The following is a 15891-nucleotide window of genomic DNA, read 5'->3' as shown; positions in this document are numbered from 1 at the left end:
GGATCAAGTCCCACGTCGGGCTCCCGGTGCATGGAGCCTGCTTCTCCCTCTGCCTGTGTCTCTGCCTCTCTCTCTCTCTCTGTGACTATCATAAATAAATAAAAAACTAAAAAAAAAAAAAAGAAAGAAAAACCCTCAGGTTCATCCTCCCAGAACCCACAGGATGGGTCTTTTTTTTTTTTTTTTATATATAAACACAATTGATTTTTTTATTGAAGTATAGTCATGGGACTGGTCTTAAACTTATCCTGATGGTTAAACCCAGAGGACACTGCCATCTGGTGGCCAAGGAAGCCAGATACCATGAAGGTTGGGAGCGTCCCTGTGCTGAGGGCCACAATGGCTGAAATGGTTGAGACTTGTTTAATAATTTCATAAGGGAACACACAACTTAGAGTGGAAACAACGTCTTACTTCTGGATACCAAGCTCCCTGAGGTGCCGGCATCATCTGGGTGCAGAGGAGGAAACTGCCTCCGGGGAGATTAGGTTGCTTATCCGAGGTCACAGCTGCAGAGCTGGGTCACATCCAAGCCCAGCAGCGCTGGTCCACCCCCATCAATACCCAAGAAAGAGTTAAAGGGACTCTCAACGTGTGGTACCCAAAACCCTTTTAGAAGGCAAAGAGGGAAAAGCTATTTCTGTAAGGAGCCTTTTTCTTTCACTAACAATCATGTGGTGAAATTTTCCAGAATCTAAGTGACGCGCAATGGCTTCATCTAGACCCAATGGCTAATGGGATGCATACACGTACGTATATTCTTGTTTCAAAAATTTGTTTTAACTTCTAATAAGGCACAACCTACATAACCAAAAGCTCTTTTGAGATACACAGTAAGAATTTTGAAGAGTATAAAAGGGTCCTAAGACAGTAAGTTTGAGAATGGCTGGCTTAAAGAAATATATTTCTTTTAATAAAATAAAGCTACACACAGTAAAACATTCCCTTTGTTTTGACATATTTGAAAGAACTCTGTAAAACACTAATTTTTAGGCTGACTGGAATTACGTGATTTCTATAGACGGATGGTTAGTGAATACACACAAATGAGTGAATTAAGAATGGTTTACTGTTGGGACGCCTGGGTGGCTCAGCGGCTGGGCACCTGCCTTTGGTCCAGGGCGTGATCCTGGAGTCCTGGGATAGAGTTCCACATCAGGGTCCCCACAGGGAGCCTGCTTCTCCCTCTGCCTATGTCTCTGCCTCTCTCTCTGTGTCTCTCATGAATCAATAAATAAAATCTTAAAAAAAAATGTTTACTAACTGGTAGGCATGACTTGAGGTGATTTACACATGTCACCTCATTTAATCCACACACCCCACCATTTGCTGTAGATGCTATTGTTACATTTTATGTGTGTGGACACTGAGAAATTACGTGGCCCAGCTGGGAGATACTGGAGCTTGGACTCTATCCCAAGCAGTCTCCCTTTTACCCACTATTCCAACTGTTATAAGATTTAACAACCCTTAGATGTGATGCACTTGATGACAGACAAGTCTTTCAAGATACTGAAAACAAAGGAGGGGGGGGTCACCCATGTGGCCCAACATCTTCACTTTGTAGATAGGAAAAGGGAAGCATGGAGAGGGCAAGTGACTTGCTGGAGATCACAGCCCAAAGAATCAGGATCTGTCAGGCCAGTTGCTCCCAGCTGGGAGCCCTTAGAACTCCAACCCGAGTAAGCACTGTAATTACTCTTTTATTACATGTGAGCAAGTAACATCCAGACATTGCAAGAGATGACACCTCCAGCAAAAGTGGCTCAACTTTATTACAGGGAAGCTAGGGAGGAACGGGGCAAGTGAGGGTCTCTGTCAGGAACTGCCATCGCTGAGCAGGACTGCCAGGCCCCAGGTCTCTCTGGAAGGCAGGAGAGGATCAGCATCCTGAAAGAGACGAGAAGTTAGGTGGAACAAAAGCACCATCTGCTGTGCACAGGAAGGCATTGCAAAAGCAGCAGGGGTTCACTAAGGGGCAGCTGTGGGAGGCGAAGGAAGTAGGAAACCCAGGTGCTAGAGTGGAACTAGCGCCCCGTGTTCAGCCCCACACACTACGCCCACCAAGTCTGTCGTGGTGGCTGGCACCCACTAATCTCACGCAAGCCAATCTCTGCCAACGCCTTTTTCTGGGGAACTTCCGGGGCTGCTGGAATGATACTCCTTGTCCTGTTTCAATGCATACAGGGGAGGCAATGAACAAAATCACAAGCAAACAAATCTGCCAATGAACAGACAGTCCAGGTGACTTTATTACCCAGAAATGCTCTATCTCTGATTCCCAAACCTGGCATCACATTGGTCATTGGCGAAGTGTCTTTTTTTTTTTTTTTAATTTTATTTATTTACTCATGAGAGACACACAGAGAGAGAGAGAATGAGAGAGGGGGGCAGAGACACAGACAGAGGGAGAAGTAGGCTCCATGCAGGGAGCCTGACGTGGGACTCAATCCCGATCCCGGGTCTCCAGGATCACACCCTGAGCTGAGCCACCAGGGCTGCTCCCTGGGGAAGTGTCTTAAAACAGATTGAGATAGATGCAGCAGAGATGGGCAGGGAGCTGTTTGGCAGGTGATTCTTACCCAGTGCTGTGCATCTGAATCTGCAGGAGCCTTTCCATACTACTCATGTTTGCAGACATGTGCCCAGATAAAATTAGCTGGTATCTAGAAATTGCTTCAAAATAATAGGGGGAGGCGGTGGCATGCATAGATGAAACAGTGATGGCAATGGCTGATCATTGGATCTGGGTGATGGGTACGTGGGGATTCATTTTACTACTTGTATGACTAAAATTTCCAAAATAAAAAAGCAAAGGTAAATAAATCAATTAAAAACTCTTGAGAATTATTCAGCCATAGAAAGGAATAAAGTGCTGATCCAGCTACAGCTTGGATGAATCCTGAAGACATTATGCTAAGTGAAATACTATGGTTCCTTTTATTTTTTTTTTTTAATTTATTTATTTATTTATGATAGTCACAGAAAGAGAGAGAGAGAGAGAGAGAGAGAGAGAGGCAGAGACATAGGCAGAGGGAGAAGCAGGCTCCATGCACCGGGAGCCCGACGTGGGATTCGATCCCGGGTCTCCAGGATCGCACCCTGGGCCAAAGGCAGGCGCCAAACCACTGGGCCACCCAGGGATCCCCTACGGTTCCTTTTAAATGAAACATCCAGAAGAGGCAAATCAGAGGCAGAATGCAGATTAGTGGCTCCCAGGGGCGGGGGGGGGGGGGGGGGGGGGGGGGGGGGGGGGGGCGGGCGGCAGTGGAGAATGTCCGCTAAATGGGTTTGGGCCGTTTTTTTTGGGGGTGGGGGATAAAGCTTTGAAATCAGAGTTGCACAACACCGTGAATGCAGTGAACCCGCTAAATCGTACACTTTAATGGTATGTTATGTGAATTTCACCTCAATAAATTCAAAGACTACTATGAGAAGAAGACACATCCAGTTATACATCGTTTACAACTGGCAGGCAGTACTCTTTTAGCTGAATAAGATGCACACGCTCAGGCCAGGAGTCTCCAATGCAAGGGGTCTACGTTGGGGCTCCCCCAGGTGTTTTGCCCACTCAGAAAGTTCTGTCTCTTCCCTCCCTCCATCCTTTCTTGTGGAGCGCTTATATCAACCACAATCTCACAATCTTACATGGAGACCCAGTATGAAACAGAGCTACTACCTGGGATGGCTGGAGGGGCCCAGAGGGCCATGCATCAGTCTCCTCCTAAACTCCTCAGGGTGCAGGGACCATATGATGATCACTGATCCTCGCATGGTGGAAACATTATCCTCCCTTTGAGCATAATCCTTCCTATTCAGAGGGATTTCACAGGAATCCCCATAAGGAAGAAAAATAGGATAGAGGCTGTGGCCCCATCTTACAGATGAAAGGTCTGAGTTTCCAGGATGTAAGGAGAAGTATCCAAAGTCATAGCGTGACATGAGGACAGAGCTGGAATCAGAATGCCAGAATTCTCAGTATTCATCCCAAGCTCACTCCTGATCATGGGCTGTGTCCATGGATGGACAGGGGATCAGGAAAACAGAGGCCTCTGACCCCTCATGATTTGCATGTGACATCACCACATACACAGGACACCAGCACAGCCCAGCAGTCAGTTGGGAGAGGAGGGTCTCATGGGCCTGTTTCCAGGGATGAGGCCACTGGCCACTACAGATTCCAATTTGGGACACCCTCATCCTGTCTCTGCCACCCTCCTGGGTGGGGCTTCAGTCAAGGCACTTCCCCTTGCCAGGCCTCCTGTTTCTCAATGGCATTGAGAGGGCTGATCCACATCAGGGATGTGGCAATCACTGTCATTCAAGCACCAAAGGCACTGCAAGGGCAGTAACAGCTAGGAAAGGCTGTGCCATGAAGGATTCTGAAGCTGGGGTTGTGCAGAGAGGGAAGGAGTGCTGGAGCGATACATAAGGTCTATCCTGGTTCTGCAACCAACTGATTTTGGTCACCTATAAGCCTCTCTGGATTTTGTACAATTAAAGGGGACATCCTGCTTGGATGAGGATTTGTTCTGCACCAGTCGGGGGCAGAGGGCATGCTCAGGAAGCTGACAGCAGTTCCAAGCAAGGAGAGAGGCCAAGCTGAATTAGCTGAACCTGGTCAGCACACAGGAGCATAAGGCCCAGGACATAGGTGTCCTTGCAGATGGGACAATTTATCAAAGCACTGCTCAGGCTCATACGCCCTATACTTAAACCCTGTTGGTCATGAGATGCGTTCCCCAAGTCATAAAAGAGACCCTGGGAGACATAACACAGTGCTCCGCATATTCTCAGGGGGCTGTGAGGATTCCCTGAACTCATGATTTGCATTAGCTAATGAAATATTCCGTCCAAGGGCTGGGGCCTCACCCACCTGCTCCCTTTGGTCCATCATGGGCTCAGGGTCCAGGCCCTCACTACTTGGGGCCGAGGTAGGAAACGGCCTTTCCTGTTTTCTCCAGGGTCTCCAGCAGAATGTCCACGCTGTGCTCAGAGTTGATGCAGACCTTCTTGTTGGGCAGGTCAATGTCAAACTCAACTCCTGCAGGAAAAGGAAGTAGGGTGTGTGGAGAGGAAGCAGAGACCCTCCCAGTTGGGGCAAGAAAGAATGCTGGCTCCAGAATTCTTATTCACAACCACCTTCCCCTTTCCTCCATGCCAGAGATCAGCACATTCTTCCTATAAAGGGCCAAAGTCATGTTTTAGGCATTCTGGGGCCAAATGCACTCAGCTACATATTCTTGTCTCTGTGTGTATTGCTTTTACACCCCTTTAAAAATGTTAAAAACCATTCTCAGCGGTACAAAAAAAGAATGTGGGCTAGATTTGGCCCGTAGACTATAGTTTGCCAACCCCTGCTTGAGACTGGGGCTTCTTTTAAGTTTTCTCTTCTTTTTAATTTCAAAAGTAATAATACACACCATTGGAAAAAAAAAAAAAAAAGCAAACATTTCTGAATAAAACTGGAAAGTGGAAGGCCCCCTACTCTCTCCTATCTCCAGAAGTCACTATGAACAGCACAGCATCTACCCAGTCTTTCTCTCAGACAGACAAGTGAAAAGTAATTGTTGTGTGATAATAGTGCAAAATTCGAAGCAGCAACCTCAGTGTCCCTCAGCAGGGGATCGAGTAGATGTATGGGACATCCACACTGCGGATTATCACACAATGCTACAATAAACATACTTGAACACATCCTATAAAACTTGTGAAAATATTTCTATACCATGAATTTACAGAATGGAAATTGTGAGCAACCGATGGGCACATTTTAAATGTTGATATTATAAAACCACCCTAAAGGGCTAACTCAATTTCAAGCTTCTCCCTCCCCACAGACCAGTACATGGGAATAGCTAGAGATGCCATCTTGTGGAGACGATGGGATCCAGAGGGAGAGGCCGTGATAGGTTCTAGGCCTGGCTTCATCACTGACTTGCTGGATGACCACAAGCGGGTCCTGCCCAAAATGGGCCTCAGTTTCCCCATCTGTACATGAAGGAATTGGGGGTGGTCAGCACCTGTGATCTATCCGGTTCACACAGGCCATTAGCTGTGATTCCTCAGGCTCAGCACTGCTCATCTAAGGCCCCAACTCAGAAAGCCCTTCTGACCCACCTCAAAAGGCTACCCAAGTAGGGACAGTGGTAAAAGATGGGGCCATCTATCCAAGGTCAAAGGGAGATTCCCCAAACATCAAAGAGCCTTAAAAAGCCCACAGTACAGAATGTCTGAATTTGTACCTAACAGATACTGAGGGAGAAAAAAAAAACCATAATGTGCCCTTACACACTGGATTTTTGTCTTTTGGTTCAGAAGTTTCTCCCTCCTTGGCACTTGACGGGATGAGCACCGGGTGTTATACTATATGTTGGCAAATTAAACTCCAATAAAAAAAATACAAAAAAAAAAAAAAAAGGAAAAGAAAAAGAAAAAGAAGTGTCTCCCTCCTCTTTGGAATAAATATTTTGGCAGCATCATAAACCTGGAAGAAACTCTAGGATCATCTAACCCAGTGAGTTTTAAACTGTGTTGCTTACAGCCCAGACTCCTGGTCGGGTGTTCTCAAGTCATCAAGAGTGAAAGCAGGCCCACCCGCACTCCTCACTTCATCCAGAATGTGCCACTTCATATTGGAGGGGCCCCTAAGCAGTTTTCCTCTTATGGTATCCACGGCAGAAGCTAACATAGGCTGACACGCCCATACCATACCACAGCTGGGGAAATAGGCCCCAGGGAGAAGAGGCTGCAGTCACACGGCAAATCAGCAGCCAGGTTTTCCCCGCTGCTTCAGACTTTCAAATTAAGATTATGGTTTCCATGACTAGAAACCAGCCATTGACTCACTTTGGGCAAGTCACTTCCCCTCCTGGGCTCTGGTGTCAACACTCCCATTCCACAGATGGAAAGGCCAGCTCAGAGATTGAAGTGCTAATGAGATCAAGTCCATGTGGAAGGCCTTTGAAATCTGGGTATTATCTAGGGTTGTTTTTCTTCTTTAAAGATTTTATTTCTTGGGCAGCCCCAGTGGCGCAGCGGTTTAGCGCCGCCTGCAGCCAGGGGTGTGATCCTGGGGACCCAGGATCGAGTACCGCATCGGGCTTCCGGTGTGGAGCCTGCTTCTCCCTCTGCCTGTGTCTCTGCTTCTCTCTTCGCTCTCTCTGAATGAATAAATACATAAATCTTTAAAAAAAAAATAAATGAAGATTTTATTTCTTTAAAAAAAAAAGAACAAAAGAAAGAAAGAAAGAAAGAAAGAAAGAAAGAAAGAAAGAAAGAAAAAAAAGGGGGGTAGGCCGGGTGGCTCAGCGGTTTAACACCGCTTTCAGCCCAGGGCCTGATCCTGAAGACCTGGAATCGAGTCCCACGTCAGGCTCCCTGCATGGAGCCTGCTTCTCCCTCTGCCTGTGTCTCTGCCTCTCTCTCTGTGGCTCTCATGAATAAATAAATAAAATCTTTATTTTATTTATTTTTTTAAGATTTCATTTATTCATCAGAGAGAGAGAGGCAGAGACACGGGCAGAGGGAGAAGCAGGCTCCCTGCGGGGAACCCGATGTGGGACTTGATCCCAGCACCCTGGGATCATAACCTGAGCCAAAGGCAAACACTCAACCACTGAGCCACCCAGGTGCCCCCTATCTAGGTTTTTTCTTTTTTTTTTTTTTAAGATTTTATTTATTTATTCATGAGACACACAGAAAGAGAGAGGCAGAGACACAGGCAGAGGGAAAAGCAGGCTCCACGCTGGGAGCCCAATGTGGGACTCAATCCTGGGATTCCAGAATCACACCCTGGGCCAAAGGCAGGCGCTAAACCGCTGAGCCACCCAGGGATCCCCGCTATCTAGGGTTTGGTTTTTTTTTTTTTTTTTTTAATTTTTTATTTATTTATGATAGTCACAGAGAGAGAGAGAGAGGCAGAGACACAGGCGGAGGGAGAAGCAGGCTCCATGCACCGGGAGCCTGATGTGGGATTCGATCCCGGGTCTCCAGGATCGCGCCCTGGGCCAAAGGCACGCGCCAAACCGCTGCGCCACCCAGGGATCCCTATCTAGGGTTTTAAAAGTGAAAATCTTAGCACTATCAGAACACTGGTCATATCTCAGTCATTACCTCTCGGAAACCCAGGTCCAGACCTCAGTCTCCCCAGCTGAGAACCAAGGAGGCTGGATGAGAATAATGATTTTCTAAATATGTCCAGAAGAGGTGCTTTAGGAGTTTTGCACATGACTCAAGTCAAAGTTCATTTTTTTAAATATTACAATTTTCTAAATGTTAATAGAAAATGACACTCAAATGTAGCATATGCAAAATTATCACACTGAAGACCACCAACACATTAACTAGTGCTGCCAGGACTCTGAGCTAGACTGTGTGGCAAATCCCAGCTCTGCCACTTACTGTGTGATCTCAGCTAAGTTGCTTAACCTCTCTGAACTTCAGTTCCTCTTGCTGAGGCTGGAGATAGTCCAAGAAGCAACCTAAATGGCTGTGGTGAGGAACAGATGATGTGGCTCACAGAAACCACACTAGGCAGAGTAAAGGGCACATGCTAAGTACTCAATACATTTTTTTTTAAGATTTTATTTATTTATTCATAAGAGACACAGAGAAGAGAGGCAAGAGACACAGGCAGAGAGAGAAGCAGGCTCCTCATAGGGAGCCTGATGTGGGACTTGATCCCGGACCCTGGGATCACACCCTGAGCAGAAGGCAGACACTCAACCACCAAGCCACCCAGGAATCCCCTACTCAATACATTTTAGTTTTACTGTTATTAGCAGCTTTAACTCAAGCTTCTCCTGATCCATGTCTGCAAGCATTTGAACATGATTTAAGTGCGTCAGCCTCCCCAACCTCACCCCTAACCGAGGGCCACTCACTCACCTCCCAGCTTGTTGAGCACCCGACTGACCGCATTAGAGCATCCTTCACAGGTCATGTCCACAGAGAACTCGTGCTTCTAAAATAAACAAAGGGGACCATAAGCAAGTCCTTCAGCATGACACACACACTCCACCAGCATGCAGGCCCACCTAGAGGCCAAGACAGAAAGCAGAGACAGGGCAAGATCTGGCTGTCATCAGACTCACCAGTAGCTTGTTTCTGAGCCCCACTCTCTTAAACTGGAAAGTGGAGTTAAGTAAGGGTTTCTCCATCTCACAGGTTGTATTGAATGAGATAATCCCAGGACACCTGGGTGGCTCAGTAGTTCAGCATCTGCCTTCAGCTCAGGGCGTGATCCTGGAGTCCCAGGATCAAGCCCCATAATGGGCTCCCTGTGGGGAGCCTGCTTCTTTCTCCCTTTGCCTGTGTCTCTGACTCTCTTTTTTTTTTTTTTAAATTTTTATTTATTTATGATAGTCACAGAGAGACAGAGAGAGAGGCAGAGAGAGAAACAGGCTCCATGCACCGGGAGCCTGATGTGGGATTCGATCCCGGGTCTCCAGGATCGCGCCCTGGGCCAAAGGCAAGCGCCAAACCACTGCGCCACCCAGGGATCCCTCACTCTCTGTCTTTCATGAATAAATAAAATATTTAAAAATAAATAAATAAATAATAAAAATAAAATGTTGGTGTCTAGTCTGACCTTCAAAATCTTGATTCTTGAGCAAATCCTGTAGGATTTGTCTCAAGACCACTGATAACTGTGATTTGAGTAGGCCCATGGACTCTCAGCAATGCTGATCTGGTGGTCTTATTTATGCATCAGAAGATCATCTTATGCATTAGAATCATCCAGGAACTTGCAAAAACCGCTAGTTCTGATCCACAAGTCTGGGCTGGAGTGTCTATTATGGCTAATAAGCTTCTCTGGCATTCTGATACACAGAGATCACTGTTCTCATCCACGTGCTGTCAGAGGCAGCACCCAAGTCCTGGGACGAGAAGGGATGTGCCAGGTCTCCCAGCGGGGTGGAGGCTGGGCCAGTAAGGGACCCCAGACTCCTCGACTCTTCGTACAGGCTCAACATCCTATAGTGTCCAAGGGCCTTAAGGCAAGCTTTGTTGAATTCACTGCTGCGACCCGATACTTGAACAGCGCCTGGCACAGAGTGGGTGCTTACTGCATTTTGTTGAGTGAACAGATGATTGACACAACTGGTTGAGGAACCCTGGGTCCTTCCTTTGCTTTCAGACAAAGATTTCTATACCAATACATCTTCTATTTTAAAATCTCTGAAAATAAGGGATCCCTGGGTGGCGCAAAGGTTTGGCCTGCCTTTGGCCCAGGGCGCGATCCTGGAGACCCAGGATCGAATCCCACGTCGGGCTCCCGGTGCATGGAGCCTGCTTCTCCCTCTGCCTATGTCTCTGCCTCTCTCTCTCTCTCTCTGTGTGTGTGTGACTATCATAAATAAATAAAAACTTAAATAAAATAAAATAAAACCTCTGGAAATAAGACCGGCCTCAGTTCCCAACTCTGGCAAGCTGTATGACCATGAGTAAGTTATTCAACTCCTCTTTGCCTTGGTTTCTACATCTGCAAAACGGGGACGAGAGTCCTTTCTCTAGGTTAGTGAGTGGGATGAACATTATAAGTATGGGAGCCAGCATGCAAGATGGCCCCAGTGACCTCTACCTCCTGATTTATGCCCTTAGGAAATCCCATTCCACAATGTCTCAGGGTTGCTCTGTGTGTCCAGTAGAATATGGCTTAAATTACATCATGTGACTTCTAAGGCCAGGTCACAAAAGACACTGTAGATTTTTCCTGGAATGGCAGAGTTGAGTAGTTGTAGGGACCACATGGTTCATGAAGCCTCAAGCACTTAAAGTATTTACCTGACCCTTTAAGAAAAAGTGTGGTGACTCCTGCTCTAGAATAACCAGCAGACAATCCAGATTTGTCAATAGTTTGCACCTGCATATACCCATCCAAAGCTTTTTTTTTTTTTTAAGATTTTATTTATTTATTCATGAGACACAGAGAGAGAGAGGCAGGGACATAGCAGAGAAAGAAGCAGGCTCCTTGCAGGGAGCCCGATGTGGGACTCGATCCCAGGGCCCTGGGATCATGCGCCCTGAGCCCAAGGCAGACGCTCAACTGCTGAGCCACCCAGGCATCCCAACCCACCCAAAGCTTTAAAGGGTTTGTAAGACCAATATAAGGCCTAAATCTATTGTGCCTGAGTGCACCTCTGTGCCAAATGCTCTGTATATGGTATTTTAAAATTAGTTCTCACTTGGCTTGGAAAGGGAGCTCGAGACCCCATTTTACTCCAAAGGAAATTGAAGTTCCCAGGGGTTCACTGAGCTGCTCACAGTCCTGTAGCAAGTCTGTGCTGAGGATATGAACCCAGGCCTTCCTGGCTCCAGGGACATTTTGCTAGTTGTGGAGCAGCCAACAGCACTGCCAGCTGCCACCCTGCGACCCTGACTCTCAGCAGGAGCTCTGGGAGTGGGACAGCTTGTGAAGAAATGCAAGTTTATGCTGCCCAAGAACCTAAGTCAACAGAATATGTGAAGCTAAAAAAAAAAAAAAAAAAAAAAAAAAAGAATATGTGAAGCTTTCTGCCGCTGCCTACAGAGAGCGGGTCTCCTTTCATCCTCCATAGTACAGAGGTCAGAAACCAGGAGGCGGCGTCTGGGTGGCAAAAGTTACAATTCAGTGCTCTTCCCCTCCGACTTGCACAAGTCAATTTGAGGGTGGTAGAAAATCTACTTCATGGATAGAGCAACCCATTCTTTACAGAGAATCCCAATCCCCTGTTGCCTCAGCCCCTCAGAGCCTCAGACTGGTCTGTCACCTCTAAGACATGTCCTTTAAAGCCATGAAAAAGTCCAGTAAACTGTGCAATTCTTTAATAGAATCTCAGAACTGGAAGGGCAGAAATGCAGTGGGGTGGCTGTCCAGCCCCCTCCAAGAGAAGAAATTCTCAAATATCCCGGATATTTAATCTTTGAACACAATGTCAGTCAGGGGTTTACTAATACTAATATTTGAATGTGGACTACATGCCAGATATTGTTCTAAACACTTTGTGTGCATTACTTTGTTTAATCACCACAAGGTTCCCATGAGATGGGTGTTATTATCCCTTGACACACAAGGGTTTGAGATTCAGAGGTTAGGGCACTCACTCAGGGTGACACAGCTAGTGAGGAGCCAGGGCCTATACTGAAAATGTCTCCAAAGCCTAAACTTTTAACCACCGTGGTCCTTGTTAAAATGGGATTAACACCTGCCTGCCTGTAGTTCTACCCACTTGTCCTTGGTCTACACGAGAGCTAACATTTCTTGGGAACTAGCAACATCAGTGATTATATGCTACATATTTTACTGGCATTCTTCCAGATAATACTAACAATAGTCCTTTGAGATCACAGCTTTTATCCCCATTTTACAGATGATGAAATCAAGGCACAGAGAGATAGAGAGATAAAGCAGCTTGCCCAAGGTCACCCAGCTGGCAAGCAAGGGCACAGATTTTTCAAAGAGGCCTCTGAGATTCCAAGTTTTTGTCTGAGAAACCTCTCGGGTGACACACTGACCAGTTTTGACCACAGCCCTTGACTAATACCCTCCTTTCTTCAGTTGCTCATCTTGTGATATGGTGCCAAGTACCCTCTTCATTCTGACCATCTGCTCTGGAGGGTCTCTAGCTTGTCAATAGAGTGATCCTCAAGCTGGCCTTTGCTTCACTGCCACCCTCTACAAACACCTGGTGACCATCTCAGTCCCAGGGTGATTAATGTTGTCCTCTGAACATTGCCACAGGCAGATTTGCTCAAGGAGGAGGGCCGATCCTGTTAGGTTCTTTGTCCATACTTGTGTTGTCTGAGGATTTGTCTCAAGGCACCTGGCAAGCCCCAAGGGAAAGGACACCTGAGATGGTTGTGGCTTGGCCCAGGGGGCCACTGGCTTACGTGTCAGCTCCCCAAAGCTAGGCTGCTAAGACACAGGGCATCTGTGGAACACCTCTGGGTATCCCCTTGAATCAGAGCCATAAACTAGGCACTCTGGGGGAAACCGCTCAACACCACATGACCCCAAACCAGGATCTACAGGATATACTTGGCATCACAGCTTACTTTCAATCCGGTATAACTACTTTTGTCTGGCATTTATTTCCCAAGTGGTCAGGCCAGAAGAGACTGGGAGCCTGAAGATAAGGGGCTTAATCCTAGCCCTACTCACTGCCTCAAGGAGACCATGAGTAAGTTACTGGGCTTTTTCTTTTCTTATCTGCAAAAGTCCTGAATTTCTTATCTACAAAATGAGGTCCTGAGCAACCATGTATGTGCATTAAGCCTGAGTGAGCGGCAAAGGCGCCTAAGACCTACTCATTCCTCCCCAAACTCTGTCTTTGAGCAACTGGCAACTGTGAGCAGGTCCCTTAACCTCCCATGGGCTCCTAGGTTCAGGGTCGGAAAGTGATCGTAGGAAAGGTTAAAAGCACTGTCTCCATTCAGTGTCGCCCAGGGCTGAAGTGAAAATGGGCCAGAGTAGGCAAGAGGAAGGAAAGGAAACCACGGATCTCGGAAAATGTGCCCCATCCAGGAGGCAACGGCCACCCCAGCCCCTCCCCCACGCCCCCTCCTGGCCGGCTCAGCAGACAGGGGCAGACAGGGGCACGCGGGGAAGGCGCAGGGACCAGACGTCCAGTTCCAGTTCGCCACAGGCTCGCTCCCCGGATGAGCTCAGCGACTCGGCCCTTCGCTGGGCCTCAGTTTCCCTCGTCTGTGCTGGGAAGGGCTGGGCTTGTAACCACTGGAGGCCCTGCCGCTCCGATGTCCGGAGGCCTGACTCCTACACCAAACCCCTTTCGGATCTGGAGGGATTTTCTGGAGGGTCGCGGAAGCTGGGAGTAGATGGGGAGGGAGGGAGCGAGAAGAGAGGCAAGAGCTCCGGCGGCGGCCTGGGCCCTTGAAGAGCGACGGGGCCGATGCGCGGTGCAGCCGGGGCGCAAGGCGGGGCCGGGTCTGCGCGGGTCGGGAGCGGGCACTCACCGGCATGGCTGGATGGCGGGTGGCGGCGGCGGCAACGACGGCAACGCTTCGGCCGGCTCGGAGCGCTGGCGCGGCTGTGTTTCCGGGGCGGGGCGCGGGGGAGGGCCGCCCCTCCCGCCAGGCCCCGCCCCTCCCGCCAGGCCCCGCCCCGCTCGGCCCGCCGCCGGCTACGCCCCGCCCCGCCCGCCCTCCCGCGGCTACGCCCCGCCCCCACGTGCGGCTACGCCCCGCCCCCACCCATCCGCCGGCGGCTAGGCCCCGCCCCGGGCGGAGAGCCACCTGACTGCCGCCTGCCGCCGCGCCTCCTTTCCCGCGGTGGGGGCCGGGGACTCCCCGCTCGTCCGCCGCGCGCTGGGCCGGCCTCCAAAGCCTACTGGCCATTTTTAGACCACCTGCTTCGTGTCAGGCGTGTATTCGAGGCTGGGAATGCCAGCCCCACCCCCACCCCCCGCAGTGAAGACGACAGACTCCGCCCCTCCCTAAAGGGACAATCCCATTTATTGATGTAAATGAGTCCCAGCCTGGAGCCAGCGCGGGGCTAGGTAGCCAAGATGCACTAGTGAAAAAGACCTCGCCTCTTAGGGAGCCAAGGAAGCAGGAGGTGAAAACGCCGTGTTAGAGGGGCTGTATCGTGGGAGCAGAGGAAGGGTCTCTAACTCAGACTGGAGTGTGTTGGGGGCAGGAGAGGCCGGCTGAGGAGGCTTCGGGAAGAAGTAATCTGAGTCAAGGGTGGAAAGCACACGTTCATCTGGTGAAGATGAGCTACTGGGGAAGGAGGGAGGCAGAGGGAACAGCAAGACGGAAGATGAGAGTGGGCTTGAGAGGCAGGCACAGAGAGGTGGAGAAGGATATGAGATCCACAGCCTTGGGTGAAGACAGATGAAGGACACTTACAGAGACAGGCATGCGGAGACTCGGAACTTCAGACACACACACACACACACACACACACACCTCTACATACACACGAGCTTGGGGTGAGGGGGCTCTCCCCTTGGAACATCCAAGGAACCTGCCGGAGGGGTCCGGTCTGAGTAGTCTCAGAGATGTCCCTCATCAACAGAACTGCTTGGACATCTTATTAACAACCGAGACTTCTAGGCTTCACCCTAGATTCACTGCCCCTTATTCTCCAGGTATACTTTTAGTCCCCCTCCTCTGCTTGGTTTGGGGAACCACTGGTTGAGGAAAACTATATAGTCTTATTACATGAAACTTCTTTAAGAAAGTGTGCTCGTGATTGATTTATTGTCTCACCTCCAATTCATCCTTTTTGTTTGCTCTATGAAGATGAATCTGGACTCTTTAAATATTTTTTTTTTCCTTTACCTTCTGGCAGGATGTTAAAACTTCTCAGTAAAAGTTCTGGGAAGACGCTGGAAGGGGAACGGTTTTCCTTTCTGGTTCCAGTGTGCTCACTTGCCAGACCCTTGCAATGTGAGTGGTTGCCCCATGCCCATCTTCTGAGAACGGCTTCCTCAGCACCAGGCTCCTGCTGTGTTCAGGGACAGGCAGCACCTAGCAGCCTAGCACCTTCCTTGTGTCTATCCTTCCTTGTGTACTTTCAATAGCAGAGTACCTTCGGTGAAGTGCCTCTCTGTAAATAGCTTTTTCCAGCACCCCAGAGGGAAATTTTCCAGCTGGAGGATGGATGTCTAGCAAGTCCCACCAGCCTGGCATCATAGCCATTTCTCTGCCATTCTGTGGGCCACAAGGCCTGGATCTCAGGCTAGGATGAGGCTTGGGAGATTCTTCTCTGTGTAATACTCTATGTTACTATCTTGGCCTTACCAGCAATGGCTGCTCCTTGTATCTGCTGTTTCTATATTCTTTAAAATTCTCTTTACTTCTTACTAGCCAATGCCTCATCACAGACTCATGATTTTTAAACTTTCCTTGTTCCAATTATGGTGTGGTTTCTTTCTCCTGATTAGA

General features: G+C 48.6%; 1 protein-coding gene across 1 annotated transcript; it reads right to left on the bottom strand.

The window, feature by feature from the left end:
* Positions 1-1751: 1751 nt before the first annotated feature.
* ATOX1 (antioxidant 1 copper chaperone) lies at positions 1752-14086 on the bottom strand. Its single transcript, XM_026008264.2, has 4 exons — positions 13957-14086; positions 8890-8965; positions 4877-5044; positions 1752-1890 (listed from the first exon to the last, which is right to left on the bottom strand). Exons 1-3 carry the CDS (start codon positions 13960-13962, stop codon positions 4920-4922), a joined length of 207 nt encoding a protein of 68 aa, XP_025864049.1. The 5' UTR covers positions 13963-14086; the 3' UTR covers positions 1752-1890; positions 4877-4919.
* Between the last annotated feature and the right edge of the window lie 1805 nt (positions 14087-15891).

Source organism: Vulpes vulpes, chromosome 4 (assembly GCF_048418805.1).
Source record: "Vulpes vulpes isolate BD-2025 chromosome 4, VulVul3, whole genome shotgun sequence".
Classification (NCBI taxonomy): Eukaryota; Metazoa; Chordata; class Mammalia; order Carnivora; family Canidae; genus Vulpes; species Vulpes vulpes.
The sequence above is the reverse complement of the archived record's forward strand: the minus strand, read 5'-3'. Positions and strand labels throughout refer to the sequence as shown.

Bases quoted from the DNA above. Each gene is read 5' to 3' on its own strand.
- ATOX1 (XM_026008264.2), bottom strand. The intron at 5,045-8,889 runs GTGAGTGAGTGG...CTTTTCCTGCAG, and splicing joins GGTGCTCAACAAGCTGGGAG to GAGTTGAGTTTGACATTGAC.